General features: G+C 45.5%; 1 protein-coding gene and 1 non-coding gene across 6 annotated transcripts in view; both read right to left on the reverse strand.

Moving 5' to 3' along the window:
• LOC8037389 (kinesin-like protein KIF21A) overlaps positions 1–22,563 on the reverse strand; it is a 265,745-nt gene that overhangs the window by 131,765 nt on the left and 111,417 nt on the right. For all 5 annotated transcript variants that reach the window (XM_040212128.3, XM_040212131.3, XM_040212130.3 and 2 more), the window contains exons 20-22: positions 21,045–21,260; positions 16,381–16,528; positions 175–220 (exon numbers count right to left, since the gene is read on the reverse strand). In XM_040212128.3, the coding sequence (XP_040068062.1) occupies positions 175–220; positions 16,381–16,528; positions 21,045–21,260 (410 nt within the window). The remainder of the gene's footprint in view (positions 1–174; positions 221–16,380; positions 16,529–21,044; positions 21,261–22,563) is intronic.
• Positions 5,976–6,057, reverse strand: Trnas-aga. Its single transcript has one exon. It is a non-coding gene; the product is annotated as a tRNA-Ser (tRNA).

Genomic DNA, 22,563 nt, shown 5'->3' on the forward strand with positions numbered 1-22,563 from the left:
TATTGGTGCACGCAAGAGAAGGCTGTCCGGTTGTTTTGGGGTACCCGAAAAATAAGGATGATTGTATCTCTACAAAATGGTCTTTCCTTCTAAATATGTATGTGATAAAACAAATGGACAAGCTGACCCCCTCTACCCCTACTTCGTACAGAACACCTTAACCTCAACACTTACGTGAAGGTCAGGGTGGGAGACACGGACCGCGAACTGGGGGTGCTCGCTGCAAAACAACAAAAGCATTCGGAATCAGAATCACAATGCAAAAGGATAATCCTCCCAACAATGACTAAGAACTGACACATACCACCTCCTTTCCACAAGTTGTTAAGATTCTCAAGATAGCTTTTGCTCAAAAGATAGCAATGCTGAACCTGAAAAACAAAGATAACGGCTGCCCACAATTGAAAGTAGGGGTGTGCGAATATTCAAAACTTCAAATACTTCAGAAATAATGCTTGCTATTCCATACGATTCACCTCGCACTTTCACTGTTTGAAGTATTCAAGTTCTTCGAGTACTTCGAAAACTACGAATAACGCGGAATTCACTAATTAGTGTCAACATCCGGTCGAGTTTGCCGTTTTGTTTTTGTAATGCGCAGTATGGTTTCGAGCTTGGCAAGAATGGCGGCAACCTTTCCAGCCTTTCCACTCTGGTTTTCACTAGGGTGGAAAGGCTGAATTTCTCTAGGCATCGTCCTTGAGGTTGTCCTCGAGGTCAACCTGGAAGTCATCGTTGAAGTCGTTGTTCATGAGGTTGTCCTAGACGTCGACCTCAAGGTCGTCCTAGACGTTTTCCTCGACGTCGTCCTTGAAGTTGTCCTCGACGTCGTCCTTGAGGTTGTCCTAGATGTCGTCCTTGAGGTTGTTCTAGATGTCGTCCTTGAGGTTGTTCTAGATGTCGTCCTTGAAGTTGTTCCAGATGCCGTCCTTGAGGTTGTCCTAGACGTCGTCCCCGAGGTCATCCTAGAAGTCGTCGTTGAGGTCGTTCTAGACGTCGTCCATGAAGTCGTTTTAGATGTCATCCTAGAGGTCGTCTTAGATGCTGTCCTCGAGGTAGTCCTAGAAGTTGTCCTTGAGGTCATCCTAGACGTCATCCCTGAGGTCGTCTTAGAGGTCGTCCACGGACGACGATCATGCCATGGAGGCCAAGCGCAAGCGTGGGGCCCAGCCACAACTGCATTCCACGCCGGCTGAACAGTTCCCGGGCGCGACAGCAAGGTTCCAGAGGGAGTTCGTGGATTACCCATTTGGCGTCACGTGCAACGTGTGCGACTGACTCTGGTTCGCCGGAGACGTATCCACGATCGGCGGCGTGCGCGTTGCGGCAGTGTAATGAGTACAGCTCTGCTGGTCTTTCTTCTTCATAAAAGTGGAAAAGCTGAACGTTTTTTGTTTTTTTTTGCAATTTCGCTCCCACAGCCACTACAGTAGCCAAGGTGCTATGAATTCGGATATGAATTTATGGCTGACCTCGGCTATCGGCAATATCAGGATGGTTATTTTCCGCATGATTTTCTGGTTCATCAGTTTGCCAGTATTACTTTTATTCCCACCCATTTTCATTGGTAAAAGTGAGACTTGCTCCCTCCGGCAAAAAAAACAACATATTTATAATTTATTGCCTCTTTGTGGTGCCCTCTATGGACAGAGCACACGGAAAGAGATGGTGCAAAGTCAGAGCGGCTGCGCAGCGCCATCGCACAATCTCCAACTCTGCTGTCAACCCGCCTCCGCTTGTGTACTTCCGTTTACACTCACATGGTTGCATTCGTCCATGGCGCGACTTCCGACTGCATTGTTGCTTGCCGACCCGCCTTTACTTTTTTAGTTTCATTCACATTCTGCAACTTCACTTCTTGAATGCTGTTTTACTGACTGATCTTTTATTTCGGATTTTTCACCAGTCACATGTGTGACATTTTTCTTACTACAATAAAAGTAACCGTTTCATAAAAATTTGTTGAAAAAAAAAATTCTAGTTGTGTTTAAATTTAGCATTCTCGTTTAATCCACATCGAATAGAAAATATTTGTTTTAAAAAATTTTCTTATTCAAAACTACTATTTGTATTGGAAAGATTTTGATATTCGCACACCTCTAATTAAAAGGGAAAGGATTTGGGCGAACAAATTTTCAGCTCGTATTTCTTATATAGTTTATGAAATGAGAAAACCTAGCCCCTAAATACTGCGATTCTGCCGTGCAATCGCGAAGGAAAAGCGCATTATTTGCAGGGGGCGTCGAGTTGCTGCCACACTCGCTGTTATCCCCGTACCATCTTTTGTCGGAATGGCTTGCCTAGACTTTCGACGATGCAGTTGGCAATCGCAGAGGAACCAGGAAAAACGTCACTCCAAAGATTACATTCATTTCCACAGAACGTGCTTTATCGGTGCTCTTCCACAGTTGCCAGGAACAATCATCATGGACGAGCGACGGAGACACGCGGATTGCGCAACGGTTTTGAATCTCCTTATTGCCAACGTCAGAATAATGAACTTTTTCTCATTTACAAATATTTTCTAAATCCCCCTCCCATTTTCTATGGTTTCAACGTAAAAACATTTTAGTAGGAATTTCACAATACCTATTGTGTGAGGACAACACACTTAACTGCTCTTGTATGTAGTAAACACCTCTATATTACAAATGTATTTCCTAAAACATTAATGAAAGATTTCAAGTGCTCCCACTCTTGGCAAATCTGTGTCCAAAGATAAATAATCCTCAAGATCGACAAGTTCAGTGCACCGTCAAGCACAAGCAAAAGTATGTACCTTGCCAAAGCCAGGTAATTTATGAAATTCCATTCACTTGTGGCAAGATATACGTCGGTCAGACAGGCCGCTGCGTCGTCACCAGATTGCGGGAACACGCCACCTCATTCAAATCAACTCCAGCATCTCGCAGTACATGTTAGAGACTGTAAATGCCAACCGAGCCTGACAAAAACCAAAATCCTACGACGGTTCCGAGATAAAACTTCACGAGAAATATACGAGGCCCTAACCATCAAGGAAAAGGAAAACGCCTGTGTGAGTGCACCATCGGTGACAGTAACTGAAAAAGAATTATTTTACCTTCGGTTGCCAACTTGAGGTTGATTCAGCGGGAATTTCTAGTCTTTTCAACTTCTTTCTTTAAGCTATAGATTTTTTCTTAATTTCAATATATTCCCCGGAATTAATTTAGTTGTGCAGCTTTCTTTTCTTTTCTTTTTGCTATACCTTTCAATTTTCTCCTTTTATTATAAATCTTCTTTCTTCCTTTTTTTCGGTGTATTTATATGCTGCTTCCTTCTTTTCTATTAAAACGCCAGTTGTAAGTTAGCCTATGTCCTGTGTACATGTTCTGTCCTTTGTCTAACCTTTGCGCTATTTAATTTTTATATCAGGAATGGATGATTTTCTAAGTACAGTTCCATGCAAAAACCACTGGAGCCCCTGCTTGCAAGAGCGCTATGCAAGCTCATGCATTGTCTGAGCGGTACGGCTACGGCGATTATTGCCAAGTAAGATCACCAGCACGCCCATCAGTGACACACCACGAGTACTGCAACTCTGTCGCGAAGCTGGCGCACACCTGCTACCAAATGTAGACCCATCCCTCACGATTCCTCACCATGCATCATTACTGCACCATTTTTCATTACGCCTCACTGTTTATTATCACGAACATCATCACACCCCCAGTCGGGTGTCGCAAAGCACTTATTGTACGGGCTGCGTGCCTTTCTGCGACACCTGTGCTCAGAAATGCCAATAAATATTTGTTTATCTATCTAACGACAATCACGACACAAAGAAAAGAAGTACCGCAAGAAGGAAAATGGCGGCGTCGGGCACCCATAGTAGCCAGTTCTTTTTTTTTCTTTTTTTTTTTTACAGCGGTTTTGTGAAGGACCAGTTTCTCCAGTATCGTGTCCGTCACCAAATAAATGTTGACACAAAACTCTGGACAGCTACCGCAATCTATAAGCGACTACAGCAACCAGACAACAAGCTTGCCGGTTGTCTGGTTGCCACCGTCGCTCATGGATGATGGCAATCTTTCCAGCCTTTCCACCCTGGTTTTCACCACAGTGAAAAGGCTGAATTTCTCTAGGCGTCGTCCTCGTGGTTGTCCTAGATGTCGTCCTAGGCGTCGTCCTGTAGGTGTCATCCTCAAGGTCGTCCTAGAAGTCATCCTTGAGGTCGTCGTCCTAGACATTGTTTCTGATGCAGTCCTAGACATCATCCTCTAGGCATCCTCCTTGAGGTCATCCAAGAAGGCGTCCCAGCATAGTACAGCTTCGCTGGTCTTTCTTCTTCATCAGAGCGGAAAGGCTGAAAGGTTTTCTGTTTTTCTGCCAATAACTGGTGTACACAAACTCAACTCTGCTACGTCGCGATGCGGTGGTGGCGCGTTGGGCGCACTTCCATTCTGGGGCTGTGGGCGGAGGCCATCGTGCGTGACATGCATTCCTGCATTGTTTTTTGAAGAAATCGGATGAAAACCTGCCTTCTCAACAAGAAGCCGCGACTGGGCCTGTACCAAGAGTTGGGAAAGGTTTGACGGTCAGTTTTCCCATACTGTCTGCCAGCTCAGTTTGTCCGAGAACGTTGATAGGTGCCATAAAAGAGAAAAACCAGACTCGATCGTACCACGATTGCTTATGCGGGAAGCACTTTGGGTTGACTTCACGGATACTTGTAGTCATCAGATTTATTTGTTTCGATGAGACATGAACGCCGGAAAACCGCCAAGTTGTACGGACCACCTGCAAACTACATTCACTGCGTCATAGTTCATCAAACGGCTGCTTGATCGTTCAAACTGTGCGCTCTTTCAAATGTTTCTGCTTGAAGCTCTTTCAGACGACACTGGCTGGCCCGTAGACCAAACGCTTGCTTTGTCACTTCGTCGACAAAGCGACAAGGCGAGGCACATGTTGCTTTCTTTGCTTTGCTCTTTCTCTGCTTACGCTCTTTCCACATTCCTTTCCTTTCTTCTCTTCCTCGCGGTGCAGGCCACAGAACAGCAAACACAAGCAGACACGAAACGGGAAAACGGCTTAGGTTTAGGTTTCCCAGTTCGAACGCTGCTGAACCACGCGACCACACTCCCCAGTTCTTTTTTTGTTTTCAACGGTTCCTCCCCGCAGCTTGAGTGCAATGGGTAAACACTTGAACAGCTATATGGCTGGGTTTAAACTCAAAGTTGTAGCTTAAGCCCTCAAACACAGTCAACCTGCAACAGGTCGTCAGTTTGATGTTCACGAGAAGTGAGTGCGACAATCTCGTGCGCCCAGAAAGACGCCTTGGCCAGCACGAGCAAGACTAGGCACGTTCCGCGACAAGCCCCGTAAATATCCCGGGTCGGAGAATTAACTGTTCAACTCTGTGGTGGAAGTGGGCAACAACGGGTGCGCTCTTTCGACGGACACGCTAAGAATGAAGGCGCTGGCACGTGCGAAAAACGTGCCTTCGGGAAACTTCAAAGTAAGTGTCAGGTGGTTCCGGAGATTTATCAAGCAGGAAAAACTCGTCCATTCTTCGAAAAACGACAATGTGCCAGCAGCTTCCCGAAGAGTGCAAGGACAACCTTCAGAGTTTTCCCAAGTACATCATCGAACTGCGCAGGGAACATGGAAACATCCTGTCGCAAATCGGCAACGCCGATCACACCTCCGTGTGGTTTCATTTGCCAGAGAACTCTGCTGTGAACGCCAAAGGGAAAAAAAGCGTGCTTACGACGGGAGCACTGTAATGCTCTGCATCACCACGGATGGACGGAAGCTGCCGCGCTATGCAATATTTAAGGGAGGAAGTGGGTTCTCAAAAAATATTTTTAGGGGCGAAGCTCCTTAGGTCTAGCCTTGTCCGTCCAGCGTCCGTGCTCACATCGATCTTGCTGGTGCTTGTGCTCGTGAGCTCACGTGCTCCTGTAGGGCCAAAAATAAAATAAAGAAAATGATGAAAAAAACAATTTTTGCGCAGTCGACAGGATTTGAACCTGTGCGGGGAGACCCCAATGGATTTCTAGTCCATCGCCTTAACCACTCGGCCACGACTGCGGGATGAGTGGGGGGCTCTGAGATGTGGTAGGAACTCAAGAGCTGGGGATGTCATGGATGAAACGTTGCATGGAGCCACTCAACGTCTATACAGGAGAGGGTTCTGCGGCCCAATGCGTATATAATCTCGTTAAACTTTGCATGCATTGGCTCAACGTTTATAGACGAGAGGGCGCAGCGGTCAAATGCTCAAATGCGTATATAACCACGTTCCATACGTCACATTCTCTTTCCGACATGGATGAAAACGAACAAAAGGCTTGGCATGCTGCGGCTCAGCGTCTACACAGACAAGCACCACCAGAGCTTCACCTCAATTAATATTCACCACGTGAAGATGCAGTCAATTTTTGTTTATTGGTCTATCTAAACGATTTTTTGCACAGGCACATAGTTTATTGTGCTGATTTCATAACTGCAATCAGATTTCAGATATCTTTGTGAAAAGTTATCAACAAAATAAAATATTAATTAGCTAATTTCAGGAAGGGTTTTAAAAAAAACCTTATTAAAATTTTCATGAAAAAAAGGTATCAATTGCTTCCTAAAGAAATGCCATACAAGCTAAAGCTATTTTTATTTCTTTAGCACCATATAATCATGTAAAAAAATTAGAACAGAAGACATGTAATAGCGGCTATAACAATGCCTAATAATGAAATGTCAGTTTTATATACCACAACATATCATAATAAAAACAGCTTTAGCTTGCAGTCTAGTTCATTCCAAAGAAAATAGTACCAAGTTTATGAAACTCGGTTGAGCGCAAATGAATCAAAAAGCCTTCCTGGCCGGAGAAGACGCTGAAAAAACCAAAGCTGAGAAAATCGACTTTGAAATTTGGGTATGCATAACTAACAACATTGAAGCTCTAGATGGGTGGAATGCCTTTCGTTTGAATTTCATACTAAGGAAGAGACACGGATAGGGAAAGCAGCCCCATATGCAACAATTGGTGAGCCTTCAGAAGGGCTTTTTTTAGAGGACGTTTTCAAAGCACCAGCTTGTGAATGGGCGTGGCCATTCCACACTGCCCACATTTGGTGGTCGCGAAGAACGTCTTCAACACATTTAAAATCCATGATCACGAACTGCGCGCCGGAATCTGTCTCTTCATCCTCGACAGTGACATTGAGAAGGTCAAACTTCCGTTGTGTGGCAGACTTCGTCGCGGCCAAATCCTGCTTCATCTCGTCAGCTCGCGCAACATATTGAGCAGTTTCGCTTGCCGTGCAGAAATGCGAGTCGTGACGCACCAGGGCCGAAGCCGTCGTCTTCTTCATTGCTCACATCCGGGGCGGGCACCTCGGAAGACGATGCAGCCACTGAACCTGCCGCATGTCCCTTGCAAGCAGTGCGGCTGGCGATGCGAGCAAAGTCCTCGTGTTCTACGCCCGACGCTTCCGCTTGCCGCACGCAAGCTGCGTTGAAAGCTCCACGCTAGCCATCGCAATCACTACCGATGTCTCCTAAAGACGTCGAGCTAAACAAAGCGGGCGAAAGCCGAAAAATAGCGTGCTTGAAGCCAGAACGCAACTGCTAGCAGACGACAAACAACGATATCGGCTGCTCCCGATTCCTTCCGCGCTGCGAGGAAGGAGAGGAGGGAGAGGGGAATCGCATGTTTTAGGAGAGGAGGCATGCGCTTCGGCCAATAGCGACAGCGCCCCCTGCGGCCCGTGCTTCTTAGCCAATCGGTAGCTCGGTTTCTTTCCCCGGGGAAACGCGGTATTCTGCGCTTTCCCCGGGCGGATGCCATTTTTAATGGCACCAAAAATGTAGACAAAGAAGGAAGCTTTCGAACGTGACCAAAATGGCCATGAATGGGCGCGCACCCGCGCATTCCGAAGTCGGTTTTCTCTTTCGGGGAGATTTTGGGCGCAATCCGCGCAACGCAATTATTTATTTATTTTTTTTATACTTTGAGTTTGAACTACGCTATAATAATTTGGAGAAAGGTGCTTGGATATGTAAGGCACCCAAATATGGGATTTTTGAAAAATAACCTTTTTTGTCATTTTTCACATTTTTAGGACCCGCGTCCCCCCTTAAAAGGAAGACCATCCCTGCCGAAGGGTTTCCAAGCGGCATCATAGTCAGAGCTCAAGGAAAGGGCAGGATGAATGATCACCTGGTGGTGGACTGCCTCAAGACCGTTTGGGAGCACTGGTGGCATGCTAGAGAAGTCCCTCCTCGTGCTGGACAGCTTCCGTGGACATGTGACCATTTGATTCCCAAAGTAACGGCGGTTGGCTGTCATACCGGGCGGACTTACCGGCAGGCTGCAGCCAGGCGACGTGTGTAAATCGGCCTTTCAAGGTGAAGTTTCGCCGGTGCTACACAGAATGGATGGCCAGCGGAAAGATGCCAATTGGACAACTCAAAAGAGCACCTCTGGCAACTGTTGCCAAAAGCTTCAAGGTAACTGGCATCTCAAACAATCTCGACGGTACGCCTCCGAAAAGCCAGACAAGCCAGACAGCGGCGCCGAGGACAGCTCCAGTGAGGATCATTGAGTCACAACTAAAGAGTGTTTGAGACCAGCGCGTCCAACTTCAAGAACATCCATTTTTCAATGGATGTACATTATTAATGCAAAAGCATTAACTGTCCCATGGAGTGAGACAATGTCATCAGTTTGAAGCACAAAAACACCACCTAGTTTCCCCGATCCCAAAGGAGCAAAGCAAAGCTGATGGATTTTGCCTTCAATTCCAATGACTGGCGCGCGCCGACGGGGCTTCGATTGGCCGCTGCGCTCGTCAGTTTCCACGACCTCTTACCCCATGACGCTGCGTGTCCAACAGCGCCATTAACACGGAGCGTCCAAGGACACCAGGGGAGCATGCGCGCTGACCGGTGACGAAAAGTATGCAGTAGACAAAAAAGGAAGTGGATGAACGGCTTGCACGCTTTTGCATTCACAATTCGTAAGAACTGCTTAAGTGTACCTTGAGCTTTCTTTTTTTATTCGTGCATGGTCCTTGCAAAGCGACCCTTCAATATGAAAAAAAAAACACTTTCAGCCTTTCCACTCTGGTGAAGAAGGAAGACCAGCGAAGCTGTACTATGATGGGACGACCTCAAGCACGACTTCTTGCACGACCTCAAGGACGACATCTAGGACCACCTCAAGGACGACGTCTAAGACGACCTGAGGGACGACGTCTAGGACGACCTGAGGGACGACGCCTAGGATGACCTCAACCACAACCGTAAGGACAACCTCAAGGACGACCTCAAAGACGACTTTTAGGACGACCTCTAGGAGGACCTCAAGGATGCGCCCAAGGACGACCTCAAGGCCCGTTCACACTTTTGCGACCGAGTACGACTGAGAGAGACGAGATCTCTTACAACTTCTTAAATGTTTTTAGAATGAGGGAACACACTGACATTGTGGCGCCATCTATGCGGTGACCCTGGAACTGCATTTCACAAGAGCGAAGGTTTTGCGGGATTTTCAAGGTCAAATGTGCGTAATACCTATAGAAAGGCTCGTTTATAACATTGTCAAAAGTTTTTCGAGCCAAGAAAGAAAGGATAATGCTCGAGAAATAAAAAAAAATATGCCGGACCGCCGAGTTTACACTGCTTCCCAATAGATGGCGCCTGTGTGTTTTCTGGTTTAACAAGTTTTAAGGAACCCAGGTTTAAGAGGTCGCAAGAGTGTGAACGGGCCTTCAAGGACAACCCCAAGGACAACCTCAAGGACAACCTCAAGGGCAACCTGAAGGACAACCTGAAGGACGACGTCTAGGGCGACTTCTAGGACGACCTCGAGAACGACATCTGGGACGACGCCTAGAGAAATTCAGCCTTTCCACCCTCGTGAAAACCAGAGTGGAAAGGCTGGAAATGTGGCCGCCATCTATGAGCGAGGCCGGCAAGCTGATTGTCTGGTTGCCGCCGTCGCTCATAGATGGCGGTACCTGTCCAGAGTTTTGTGTCGACATTTCTTTGCCGGGGGCACGATTTTCGGGAAACTAAACCTTAACAGCTCCGCTGTAAAAAAATGTGCGGCCCTTACATGGGTTTCTACAATAAAACACTCCAACTTGCTTCTGTTGTCGCTTTCAATGGTAACCGCTGGCAGGATTGCTGCCCTTCTCGCTTACATGCAGGCTGAGGGGTGTATCTTTTTTAACAACTCGCGATGGAAAAAGAACAGGTGCCGACCACTAGGACCAATTGTCTGACAAGCCTCACTTGAGCTCTACGCACCCAGAAGCTGGCTTTTTCCGCAGTCTTGAATGTCACCATCAATGGCCCCAGCATGATTATTGCTGCATCTGTTAAATTATTTTTTGTGCGGAAGCGCAACTTCGGGTTTCGTCAACATTACCTGAAATCTATTTCAATCATTAGACTTCCAAATCGTCTTAATTTAAGAAACATAAGCCCCACAAATGCCCATTCCAGCACTAGAAAGACTCCTGCAGCAAACATGCAAATCTCATAAAAATTTTCGCGCTATATTTAAAGAAAAAGCACATGTTGAGCCTCCATACAGTAAAGATCATTTACGAAGAAAAGCAGGCTTACCCTACTGAAATTCCTTTATTACGGCAGGATGTGCAATGCCAGCATTATAAGCCGCAGTTAAGAAAGAAGTGGCCTTTATAATAGCCCTAGATGCAAGCCCTTGCAAGACCAGAACAAACGCCACATTTTTCGGATTATTAAAAGGCGTAAAATGTGGTGTTCTCAGGTTTGACATTCCTTTCTTTGCACCCAATCGTACACGTGGCTTACACACAACATTGTTGCACCACAGTGGTGGTCACTCCTACTAGTTCTTGCCAAAAAAAGCAAATTCGATGCTGTAAAACGTTGCTGCCGAAAGCAATAGACCGATACCACCAAGCGAACTGCGCAGGCGCGCGCATTCCGGAAGTATTGCCGCCGCCATGCTTCTTGTAGTCATCGCTCTCCGGCTTCCCGGCTGAAAAGGGCTGATGTGGGCGTACATCATAGTTTGGGAAGCCCTGGTGTTAGCTTGGATTCTCCTGCATATCAGTACTTTATAAGATTGTGTTGTGTGTGATGTCTTAGTTTGTCATCCGGCGCAAAAAAAGTTTCAGTCGTCTTATCGCTTTAGAATCGCTTTGTCGTCTGCTTCGTCGCCGTCCGCTTCTTCGCCTTCGTGAACGCGCGTGAACCCACTGCGTTCACACTGTGGTCTCACTGCAACAGCGGCAAAAACAACGAGGCCCCTTCTCCCTCGAGCACTCCGGGTGCTCCTACGTCTCAATGAACTTGGAAGCAAGTGAATATCTACCTCAACGTGAAAGAGCACAAAATTCGAGGGACTATCGGCTCGGTGTAGCACCGCGGAACAGCGTCAAACGTGTCGGTGAAACACTGAGCTATGTTGTGCGCAGGCTTGGGCATAACTTTTATTCGACAATGAAGTAAGACGAGCTCAATAGACATTCTCGGAGAGCAATAGTTTTCTAACACTCGTTCTATTCTGGTTGAGAGCCTTTGCGACAGGGTACATATGAACTGCGGCGGGGGGGGGGGGGGGGGGGGGGGGGGGGGAAGCGTGCACACAAAGAAATGATCTACAAAAAGAATCTGCCTGACGAGCCGTAACAACTCGCATTTGTCAAAATTAAACGTAACCATGAGAGATGCCTGAGAACTTCGGGTAGAGATGAGCTCTTGTGTACAGTTTCTATTCAATTTTATTTGGTTTGCTCAAGCTCCGAACGGTAAGAGCTGACCGACGGGGAATGCTTTTTTCCGCTGTGTCGATTGGTGTTAATACAGAATGGATCAGTAACGCCAGCAAAATCAGATTGTGGCATAATAGCCCACTAAAAAAAATTAAGTCTGATATTGAAAAAGTCGTTTTATTTCAAGTTATATATATATGGGTGGTTTCATCTCAAATCGTGCAGGCAAAAAGGGTCGAATTTTTAATTTCGATGAAAAAAATATATGTTATGGCGCCGTTTCTAAAACCGCAGTCAACACAAACCGCAAGTTCGTCGGATTTTTTGTTCTCGACTTATGAATTTTTAAAGAGGCCGCGGCGAAAAGCAGTGTTTTTCCCACCCGTCGTGGGTCGGATGTTTCGCTTGATCTCCCGCCATGGATTTTCAGTCCACATTATATTATCTTTTTTGAAGCACTCTGTGGACATATTTAAAAGGCTCCAATACCATGAAATAATTTTAGGCCTTTTGCTTTTTTTCTGTAAAAATGTCAAAAACGCCTCCTCGGTCAATTGTTGACGAACTTTGACAATTAATTACTGGCGATCTACTTGGGGTACACCGATATTTTTTATGTCCACGGAGAGCCCAAAACATGCTTTTTATATTTATTATAAAATGCCTTAGCTGTATAAAATATCCTTTGCGGTACGTTTACGTTAATATTGTGCAAAAACCAAAAAGTACCATTTTTGAAATTGATTTTCTCAAAAAAACCCATTTTTTATTTTTTTATTTTTTTGTTCAAATGTAGATATGATAGTTTTCTACACGAAAATAAAGCCTAGGAAGTGTATATTTTGTTTGCATGTTTTATATATAGGACTCAATATCGGAAAAAGACGTCTTTGTTATGCAAGACCTAAGTCAGACATTGCGACCCATGCGTCTCTATGAATTGTGAAAAAGTTTTCTTGAATTTTCTTCTGCATTTCGTAACCAATTATAAACGGATTTTGTGGTATTGAATATTTATGTATGTTTTGATGAGAGGGGGAACCATGAGATACATATCTAACCAAATCAGCAGGCCTAGTAGACTTTCAATAACCAAAAGGCACAGACGCTGTATTGTTTCGATTTATAAACCTTTCAAAGTAAGCTAGCACGACTAGCTATTAGCTGTCATATTACTAAGACAAAGAAAGTCACCACATCGTCCATATATTATATACAATTCTTTACGAAACCAAACACTGGGGCTTGTTCACCGCACATCGCACAGGTCACCAGGGAATGTTCTTTCACTTCCGTAATACACAAAAGTGGTGACACAGAAACGGTCTGAAACACAGAGAGAGTGTGTCATGGAGAGGGGTAGGAAATAAAAATAAATAAATAGGAATTAAATTGCCCAACTCCGATCTTAACAAAAATTGCGTTAAAAAAATAAATAAAGTATTTAGGTTCAAGCGGTGGCAAGGCGATAGGTCCACGCCTGGTGGAGGGTCAGACAAAGAAGTCGACGGCACGTAAAGGTAAAACAAACAAAAAAAAATCAATAACTCAGCCGGACATGGCAAGAACAAAAACTAACTCCCCCGGGCATTCCCTAAACGGGACGCAACCAAATGCGTGCGAACACGCTCTCTACATCATCGCCAGGCCGCTACGCCATGACGAAATAAACCCAACAACTGAACAGTGCTAACAAACGGTTAGTAAAAAAACATTGAAACAAAACAAAACAAAAAAAAAAAAAAAAACGTTCAGAAAAAACCGCACCCGAGAAACAACGTTCAGCGGGGCGAAGAAACACACACGAGTCGGTCCCGCGACATTGAAGTCTGGCAGGATGACGGCGTCCAGGTGATGCTCGAATCTGTTCCTCCCTCTATTACGCAAATCCACGACGGCTGTGCGGAACAGTGACTGTACGAAAGAAAGTAAAGAATAGATTCGAGCAGGCGATGCGCGAGAAGGTAACCGAGACTATGCTTCAAGCTTCATATCGGGAGAGGAGCTTTTGAGGTAGTTTCTGCAGTTACTCAAACTTTCTCTTTACCCTTCCCTTTTTCAAAAGAACACGTCAGCCGGCGCTAACTTTTCATCTCGGGAGAAGCCCACTCTTCACAAACGGTTATAGTTAACAAGGAGGCTGACTTCGACCCAACTAGTCTCCGGGCAGAATACAAACAGAAGTATATTTACCAACACGCTCGTTTTAATGTCAATCTCCGGGCTTTGCTGTTTCCAAAAGAGATAACCCTTTATAAGGACAGAACGAGCGGGTTGGTGGGGATAATTAAACTTAAACACTCCCTTCTCGTTTTCTTTCTCAAGTTTAATAGATAACCCTTCGGTGCTATCGGATCTCCCCGGAGAGAAAGAGAGAGCACGGCCGTTTCAAGGTAAGGATAGGCGCTCGAAGCTAGGGCAAACATGCGGTATCGTTTCACGCATGCACGAATGGCTGGTTTCAAATTTCCCCACATCCCTAAGAAACCGGCCCATCTTCGTGTGTGCGTCTGCGGGATTTCTGTCCCGCGCCGCCGGTTTTAGCGCGCACGCGGCGTTGTTTTGGCTGGCAGAACAGTTGTTGACCGTCGACATTGTAAGGCCGTGGTGTCCTCATCCTTTCAGGCAACGATTCCTTTGCTTTCCCTTGCGCAATACTCTGACAGACTCCTCCTGGGTGGCTGTCACTGTTCGCCGCGTCAACGACACAATCGTACCATTTCACTCCTCGTGACACAGGGTGCGCTGCTCGCTTTACTGTCACGGGCCGTCCCATCTAACACAACGAGCGCGAAAGGTCGTGGTCATCTGCTGGCTCCGAAAGGGCGGGAGGTTCATGCAGGCCAATGAGGGCCCCGAATCAATAAGACGTCTGCCGACTCCTACACGTTAAAAATTTACGACACCTGCTGGTCTGTTAAGAAGTGTTGCTTTCTCTTTTTGGAACTCCTCCAATGTAGCTTGCCGCCTATAATAAAATTTAAATAATCAATAAATATATCAGGGTGGAAATACTGTATTTCATTTTTATGTGGGAACGTTGAAAAAAAGAAAAAAACTATTTTCAAGCTTGTGAAGACGCGCAATTCGCAAGTCCATTTCGAGCCGTAAAAACACGTTTTTGTACGATATTGATGCTTAAATGTAGAACATACAAACAAAATATACACTTTCTGGGCTTGATTTTCATGTAGAGAACTATCATATCTACATTTGAACAAAAAATAAAAAAAATAAAAAATGGGTTTTTTGAGAAAATCAATTTCAAATATGGTACTTTTTGGTTTTTGCACAATATTAACGTAAACGTACCGCAAAGGATATTTTATACAGCCAAGGCATTTTATAATAAATATAAAGAGCGTGTTTTGGGCTCTCTGTGGACATAAAAATATCGGTGCAACCCAAGTAGATCGCCAGTAATTAATTGTCAAAGTTCGTCAACACTTGACCGAGGAGGCGTTTTTGACATTTTTACAGAAAAAAATCAAAAGGCCTAAAATTATTTCATGGTATTGGAGCCTTTTAAATGTGTCCACAGAGTGCTTTAAAAAAGATAATATAATGTGGACTGAAAATCCATGGCAGGAGATCAAGCGAAACATCCGACCCACGACGGGTGTGAAAAACACTGCTTTTCGCCGCGGCCTCTTTAAAAATTCATAAGTCGAGAACAAAAAATCCGACGAACTTGCGGTTTGTGTCGACTGCGGTTTTAGAAACGGCGCCATAACATATATTTTTTTCATCGAAATTAAAAATTCGACCCTTTTTGCCTGCACGATTTGAGATGAAACCACCCATATACATACCGAGAATCGCTGCTCTTTCTTCGGTGATTGTACTGATCTTTTGCAGCACAGTTGTGCTCAAAACATGTCGTATTAATAACAGTTGTAACCATCAAAATGCATCAACCAAACATTGTATTAAAAACGGTCGCCGCAAGGCAGTGTGGAAGTTCCGATATACCGCTATGGAGCGAGTGCTCTGAAAGATTCCAACGCACGGAACACTTTGGTACGCCCTACTACGTCTGATGCCCTGAGTAAGCTTACACTTTTTAGTTATCGTGCAATGGGGTGAATATAAATTATGAATCAAATAACGAAGCAAATCTAAAAATGCTTTTTCCTGCCGCTCTTCTACCGCTCTCTTTACCTGTTTTAGACACTCTTTTCGTGGGCTGCTTTCTTCCGGGAAGACATAAAATCCGATACCTTTTTGCCTGGTGCTGTTATTGTAGCACCTTGACGCAAAACGGGTGAAGACACCCATTAAAAACCGTGAATAAACGGCCGACTAAAAGTTTCGTGCTAACCTGAAAATTCCCAAACGCCGGACGTACAACGCGCCTTGACGCGGCCAGAAAACTGGGGAGAACTACAGGTACCAGAATGCACCGCGGCAGCGGTGGCGTCGTGCAACTCCTTGTGAGATCGGTCTATTAAAGCCACCAGAATGGCAGCCAATGCGATGTCAGTTTAAGTCATGTATCGCTTAGAATAAAAAGGTGGTTATAAACAGCGCACAAGAGGCACAGTAGAAGAGGCGCTTGTCCTCTTGTGTGCTGTTCATGACCGTGTTCAACTCAGCATCTTGCTACAAAACAGTTTGCCCAGGTAGGCAAGGTGGTGCCCACCTGCTTCCTCGGTGGCAAGCACGTCCATCTGCATGGCATACAGGCTGTGCTCCAGCAGGTCCTGGTGCATGGCATTGTTGGCCTCCACCTGCCGCAGCCTGGCCTCCAGCTCCTGCACCGCCGCCTGGTGCTGGTTTGCCTGAACACTCTGCACAAGGGGCGGACAGTCACTTTCAAGTCACGATTCCACAAATGGTCTTCTTTGCAAGCTTCAAGGTCAGATGTGTCTGCCCCTCTACAAACGCTGGGCAAACTTGGAAAATCTCGGCTTCAAGAGCAGACGCTGCTAACCACAATTGTCCCATTCCCACAAAAACTGCCCAAACCGCAACTGTGCAAGCCACAACCAAGTTAAAAATAATCATCGAGTCCAATTAGGGTATTTAATTGGAACCAATTGGAGTCAATAAAATTCAGTTGGTCCTGGGTCATCCAACTGGTCACTCTAATTAGATTCAGTGTTTCCAATTGGTTACCCCAATTAGGACCAACAAAATTTAATTGGCACGGCCACCTAATTGGTCACTCTAATTAGATTCAATGTTTCCAACTGGTTACCTCAATTAGGACCAACAAAATTCAATTGGCGCTGGGCCACTTAATTGGTCACTCTAATTAGATTCAATGTTTCCAACTTTATGTTTTCAATGTTTCCAATTGAATTTTATTGATCCCCGATTGGGATCACAGTTGGGTTCAATGTTTCCAACTGCTGCTGGGTCAGCCAATTGGTCATTGTAATTGGTTTGAAATGTAGTTTGTGCGGTTGAGGGCTGCATACTTTATGAATTAACTACCGTTCTAGACAGAACTTGCCATTATCTCTTTATCCTCACCCCGAAATAAGTTTCCAAAGAACGCATTATGTTTTCTTTTATCTTCAAATGAAAATTTTTTTTTCAGTATTGCGTTTCAATCAATTTCTTCACCGCAAATTGAAAGGAAAAAAAAAATTGGTGATGCTACTTAAAGGCCGACCTACAAAACCATTTTCCGCAAGCTAGGAAAATTTTTCTTGCCACCCTTCCCATTTATTCCTCTCCCATTGCTATCTTGACAGTGCCGGGGCTCCTTTTGTTCCTACATATTGGAACTGGATAAGCCGGTAGCTTATCTTGGCTTATCCAGCCCCAAGACGCAGCAACAAAAGGAGTCCCCCCACCGTCAAGATAGCAATGGCAGAGGAATAAATGGGAAGGGTGGCAAGAAGAATTTTCCTAGCTTGCGGAAAAACTTTTTGTAGGTCGGGCTTTAATAAAAAATAAAAAAACAACCTGTTGCTAGAATTGGTGGGAATCGCCAGCAGCGTCGGTGTACACTGGGCGGCAATGGCGCCGCGAGGACGGTGGAAGTATGGTGGCTAGATATTCGAAGCATAAAGCACACAGCACCGATGGCCATGCACAGCATTCGTAGCATAATTATGGCAATGATTCAAGAAAGTTCTTTTCTGTTTTGCTGTAGAGTGCTCAATGGTGCAGCGATAATTACTTCATTTGACCTGCCAGCTCGTTAGCGCGCAAAGGATTGGCAACAAACCTTTATAAAAGCAAGGTAAGGAATTTTCTTTCTTGTCATGCTTGCTGCGTTGCAGTTTGGGGATTTCGGATCATTAGATCTGCTGAGACACTCGTTGCTTGATCTTCAGTGAACGATACAAGCCTGAATGTATACAGTATAGACCACTTACAACGTAACCGCTTATAGTGCAGGACCGGGTATAACGCGGTTTTTTTAAACCACCGGTTCGTCTCCCATAGAACTCCATGTAATTACATACCGCTTAAAATGCAGGCGCGCGAAGGGAAATACCGGTTATAGTGCGGTTTCTGGCACAGCCCGCCGACCGCGCCGACGACCGGAGCAGCGAGCGCGCTTCCCTGTGCGACACTAGATAACGGCGCTGACGGCGCGAGCAGCAAGCGGCACTCGCGTGGCAGTTGCTCAAGAGCCGAGTTGCTCGAAGAAGCGGGAAGAAGCGAAAGGCTTCAGTTGCCATAGCGACGGAGGGACGCACGCACGTGTCGTTCACGTGCGTGCGTCCCTCCGCTGCGTTGGAAACAAACCGCAACGACAGACCAATCGCAGGTCGAGGAGAAGTTTTGCGCGCGTTACATGCCGGTCGCGGGCCGGCTGCTTCTATCCGCAAACACGGCGTCGGTTGTGATCGTCGTCGTAGACGGCGTTCATTTCATCGTTCCGCGTAAAAGCGCTATCCTTGACTGTGAATTTTCGTTGTGTGTCGCTATGATAACCAGCACGTACTAGAAGGGAAGATCCCGATGTCGTGGCGGCGCTCTCAAGACGGCAGAAACGCCCGTGTCGTCGTGTTTGCTTACTTCGACTTCAGTGGTGATTTCTAAGCATTTGTGTCCTCGAACATCGCCCGGACTTATTATTTGGCGCATTTCATGCGTGCGCTCAAGTTCAAGGTATTACTGGCGCGTACCGTGTGAAGGATGCGAATTTTCACGCGTTTTCATCTCCGGAGAAAAGTGATTAGGGTTAGCAATCCTGAACGCTCTGAACGTCCGTCCGCAACCCGCGACGCCGTTAAAAGGCTGCGCCAGGCAAAAGCTGCTCATTTCTTTCAAAATGTGTAACACACTTGAGACAGAACTGTACTAGTCAGGTGAAATAAAGACTTTCCTCAATCTAAGCTTTATTTTTCATCTAACATAAAATAAATTCTTTTCACAAGTGTAAGTTGTCTCATGGCATGTATTTTGGCCTGAAAAATTGATGTTTTGGTTATAGTGCGGTACCGCTTATAGTGCGGATTTTCGCGACTCCCGCGACATACGTTATATGCGGTCTACACTGTAGCTTTAGAGAAGAAAATTTTCCGGGCAGCTATCAGTTCCAAAGTTTTTGTTGGGTATCCGCGAGAAAAGTTAAGTGTGTTTTAAGCATCTCAAAACTAAACTATGAATTGCTGAAAACACTGACGGGGCACAGTTTCAAAACTTGAAGTTTTGGGATTTAAAATTAAGCAATTTTGGGGGAATTTTCTATGAGTGGGAAGGGAAGGGGGGGGGGGGGGGGGGGTCGGTCGGTCAGGTCGGGTCACGGGTCATTGCCTCCGAAAGTTGATGACTTTTTAATAAAATAACAGTAGGTGCCGAAAATTTTGCATCTCATCCGGCAGGCTATTCGCAGCTATTATTCAAAATTTACTCTATCTCACTCAGGGTAAGTTAAAAAAAAAAACAATAAAAATGACCGCATCTCCACGTGGTGAATGATGTTGATTGGGGCGAAGCTCTGGTGGTGCTTGTCTGCGTAGACACTGAGCTGCAGCATGCCCAGCCTTTCGTTCGTTTTCATCCATGTCAGAAAGAGAATGTGTGGTATGGAACGTGGTTGTATACGCATTTGAGCATTTGACCGCAGCGCCCTCTCGTCTATAAACATTGAGCCAATGCATGCAAAGTTTAACGCTATTATATACACATTGGACCGCAGAACCCTCTCCTGTATAGACGGACAAGGCTGTACGGACGGACAAGACTAGACCCTAAGGAGCTTCGCCCCTAAAACCTATCAGCGTCCAGCGTTGCCTCTGGTCCATTAGAGTTCAATTTGGAACACAGCCTGCAATGCATGATTTCTTTTGAGATACGAAAAACACTTATTTTTTCCCCCATGCACAAGCATTTTTCAGGTGCACTGGCCAGCTTTACAGATAAGCCTTTGGATTGACTGTTTTTTCTCCTTATAGCAAAGAATAGGTCTCACAGGCTCACAGGAAACTGAGTAGTCTTAAACCATCCCGCATGCAAATTTAGCCAGTCCCTCGGCAAAAGCTTCATGTCCTAATTTTGACCAAACTGTTTCAGTCCCCCAGGGATGTTTGCCTTTGAATGCAAGGCCTGCAGGTTTTTGCCACAAAACATATATCTGCAGTTTTCAGTGCAATGCCTGCAGGTTTATACCACCGCAACTAATTTCTTTGCAGCGAAAAAGTTATTTTTTAATAGGTTTCTAAGCTTCATTTTAACATTTGTAGTCCCATGAAGTCATTCAATGCATATTTATCCTTTATTTTAGGGAAGCTGCAACTGCAACCCTGGAAGAAAACGACGATGCCTGGAAGCAAGAAATCATTTCTAATAAGTTAAATAAAAACTGTCGCGATTATCTACCTTACGATCTAGTTGCAACTTTTTCTAGTTTGGGATATCCAAACACTAGTAGACGTACCAATGGGTATCTGTCAATTAGATTTGAACAGTTGGGACCAACTGCTTCTTTCCAATTGGGAGTCCAAAAACACAAATAGATTTTTTCAACTGGTTGCATCCAATTGAGAATGCCGAACTGGTTCCAACTGGTGATGCTCGGGAACCAATTGACTTTTTCTAGCTAGGAGTCCGAAATCACAGATAGGATTCCCCATTGGTTCTAATTGTCGATAACTACTTGGAACCAATTGACTTTTTCTAGCTAGGAGTCCGAAATCAGAGATAGGACTCCCCATTGGTTCTAATTGTCGATAACTAATTGGACGCAATGGTTATTTTTAACTGGGAACTGGACGGCTGTCCATACATGTCTATTGCAGAGCTATCAGTACCGCCGCGCAGCAGCCAGTTGGTGCAGCTTGGTGCTGGAAGTGTTGGGCAGTGCCTCAGGCCAGAAAAGACTGGAGAGGTGTCCCCCACCTGGTTGATGGCCATGTGCAGCAGCTTGTCGACGAGGTAGCGTGCCTGAGGGGACTCGGTCCCGTCCAGAAGCGAGGCCACGTCCAGAAGCTCCTCCTTGGGCTCCTCCAGCTGCAGGATGTTGGCCTGGCAGTCCGTGATCTCCATGTTCACATACTGCACATTCGCCTGCAGCCCTTCCACCTGCTCCTCCAGGTCGTGCACATAGCGCTCGTCCTGAAATAAGTGCAGACAGAAAAGGGCATTCTGAAGGCCTAGAGGCCGTTGCTCACATCTGCTCAAAAGCAGCCTGCATTGCGTCCCTCAATGGCAAAAGGCTTCCTGTCACCAATAGACAACTCCTGTTCCATCCCACTCTGTTCACCCTGCTCTGCCCACCATTGTTGCTACTGCACCACCTTGCTGGAGACTGCAATGAGACTTCATTTCTGCCCCATGCCGTCATACAAGTTTGGGTCATTTGCTTTTTCGTTTGTCAAGCACGCTTCCAAAGGTACGAGAGAGCTCGCCCACCGCCAAGTCGGTGGTTCTTGAGGCCCAGAGAATTCCGGCAACCGACTCCCCATTTCGCAAGGCCCCGTGGAGGCACGGCCGTCAAACGGAATCGGATGGCAGCCGAGCAGCGCTGAAGACGAGCCAACCAAGCGTCAGTCGCTGCATCATGCTACCTCCCGTTTTGTTTATTACATTGAACCATTTCCACGTATTAAACAAAGGGTTCTACTCCACCACTGTGAACTCATTTGTTGCCTTCCAGAAGAAAAATCGCCAATGCAAGTGCCTCTTTGTCACAATCCTAGCAGTGTCACAGCAGTAGATGTGGGCCTGTTCTGCTGCAGGTTGCTCTGCAGCTTGACAGCTTCAAGAGCCACGGCCTCTCACAAACTTGCCCGCTTTCTAAAGCAATAGCTTTATGGGTGACACTTTGCAGGAATTTCAGTGTTTGCTAGTGTTGTGCGAACATTCGATTTTTCGAATAGTAGTTTCGAATATTACATGATTCGATATTCGCTTCGAGAGCAGTTGTAATATTCGCGCTTTTCGAAGTGTTGGCAAACTCACGGTCGCGAGTTTTTTAACTGTCTAAAATCAGTAAGGAACAACTTCTAGATTCAAAACTATACTCACACGTTCGAGAAAACAGTATAAATATTATGGTGGGACCTTTCAAATATATTTATCGTAGTCATGTTTTTCATCTTTGTTTAATAACGGACAAATGAAATCAAGCAACGAGCTCCAGAAACGCCGGCGCCATCTTTGTCAATCTTGGCACCCTGGTTGCCAGCACTCTTTTCTTACCACCGCCGTGTCCAGACACAAAGTTGGAAAACAAGTTTGGAATAAAAATAAATACCTTTAAAATGTCTCACAACCTGCATAATTGCTCAGAAACTTTTGTTTGCGAGAAAACTCATAAAGAGCGTTTTAAAACATATAAGCTATAATATTCCGCAAGAATATATTATTACAGCGACAAGACGAGTGAATGACATCGACATTGTCGAAATGGCGGAAG

The sequence above is a fragment of the Ixodes scapularis genome, unplaced genomic scaffold (assembly GCF_016920785.2).
Source record: "Ixodes scapularis isolate PalLabHiFi unplaced genomic scaffold, ASM1692078v2 PGA_scaffold12__126_contigs__length_90152505, whole genome shotgun sequence".
Classification (NCBI taxonomy): domain Eukaryota; kingdom Metazoa; phylum Arthropoda; class Arachnida; order Ixodida; family Ixodidae; genus Ixodes; species Ixodes scapularis.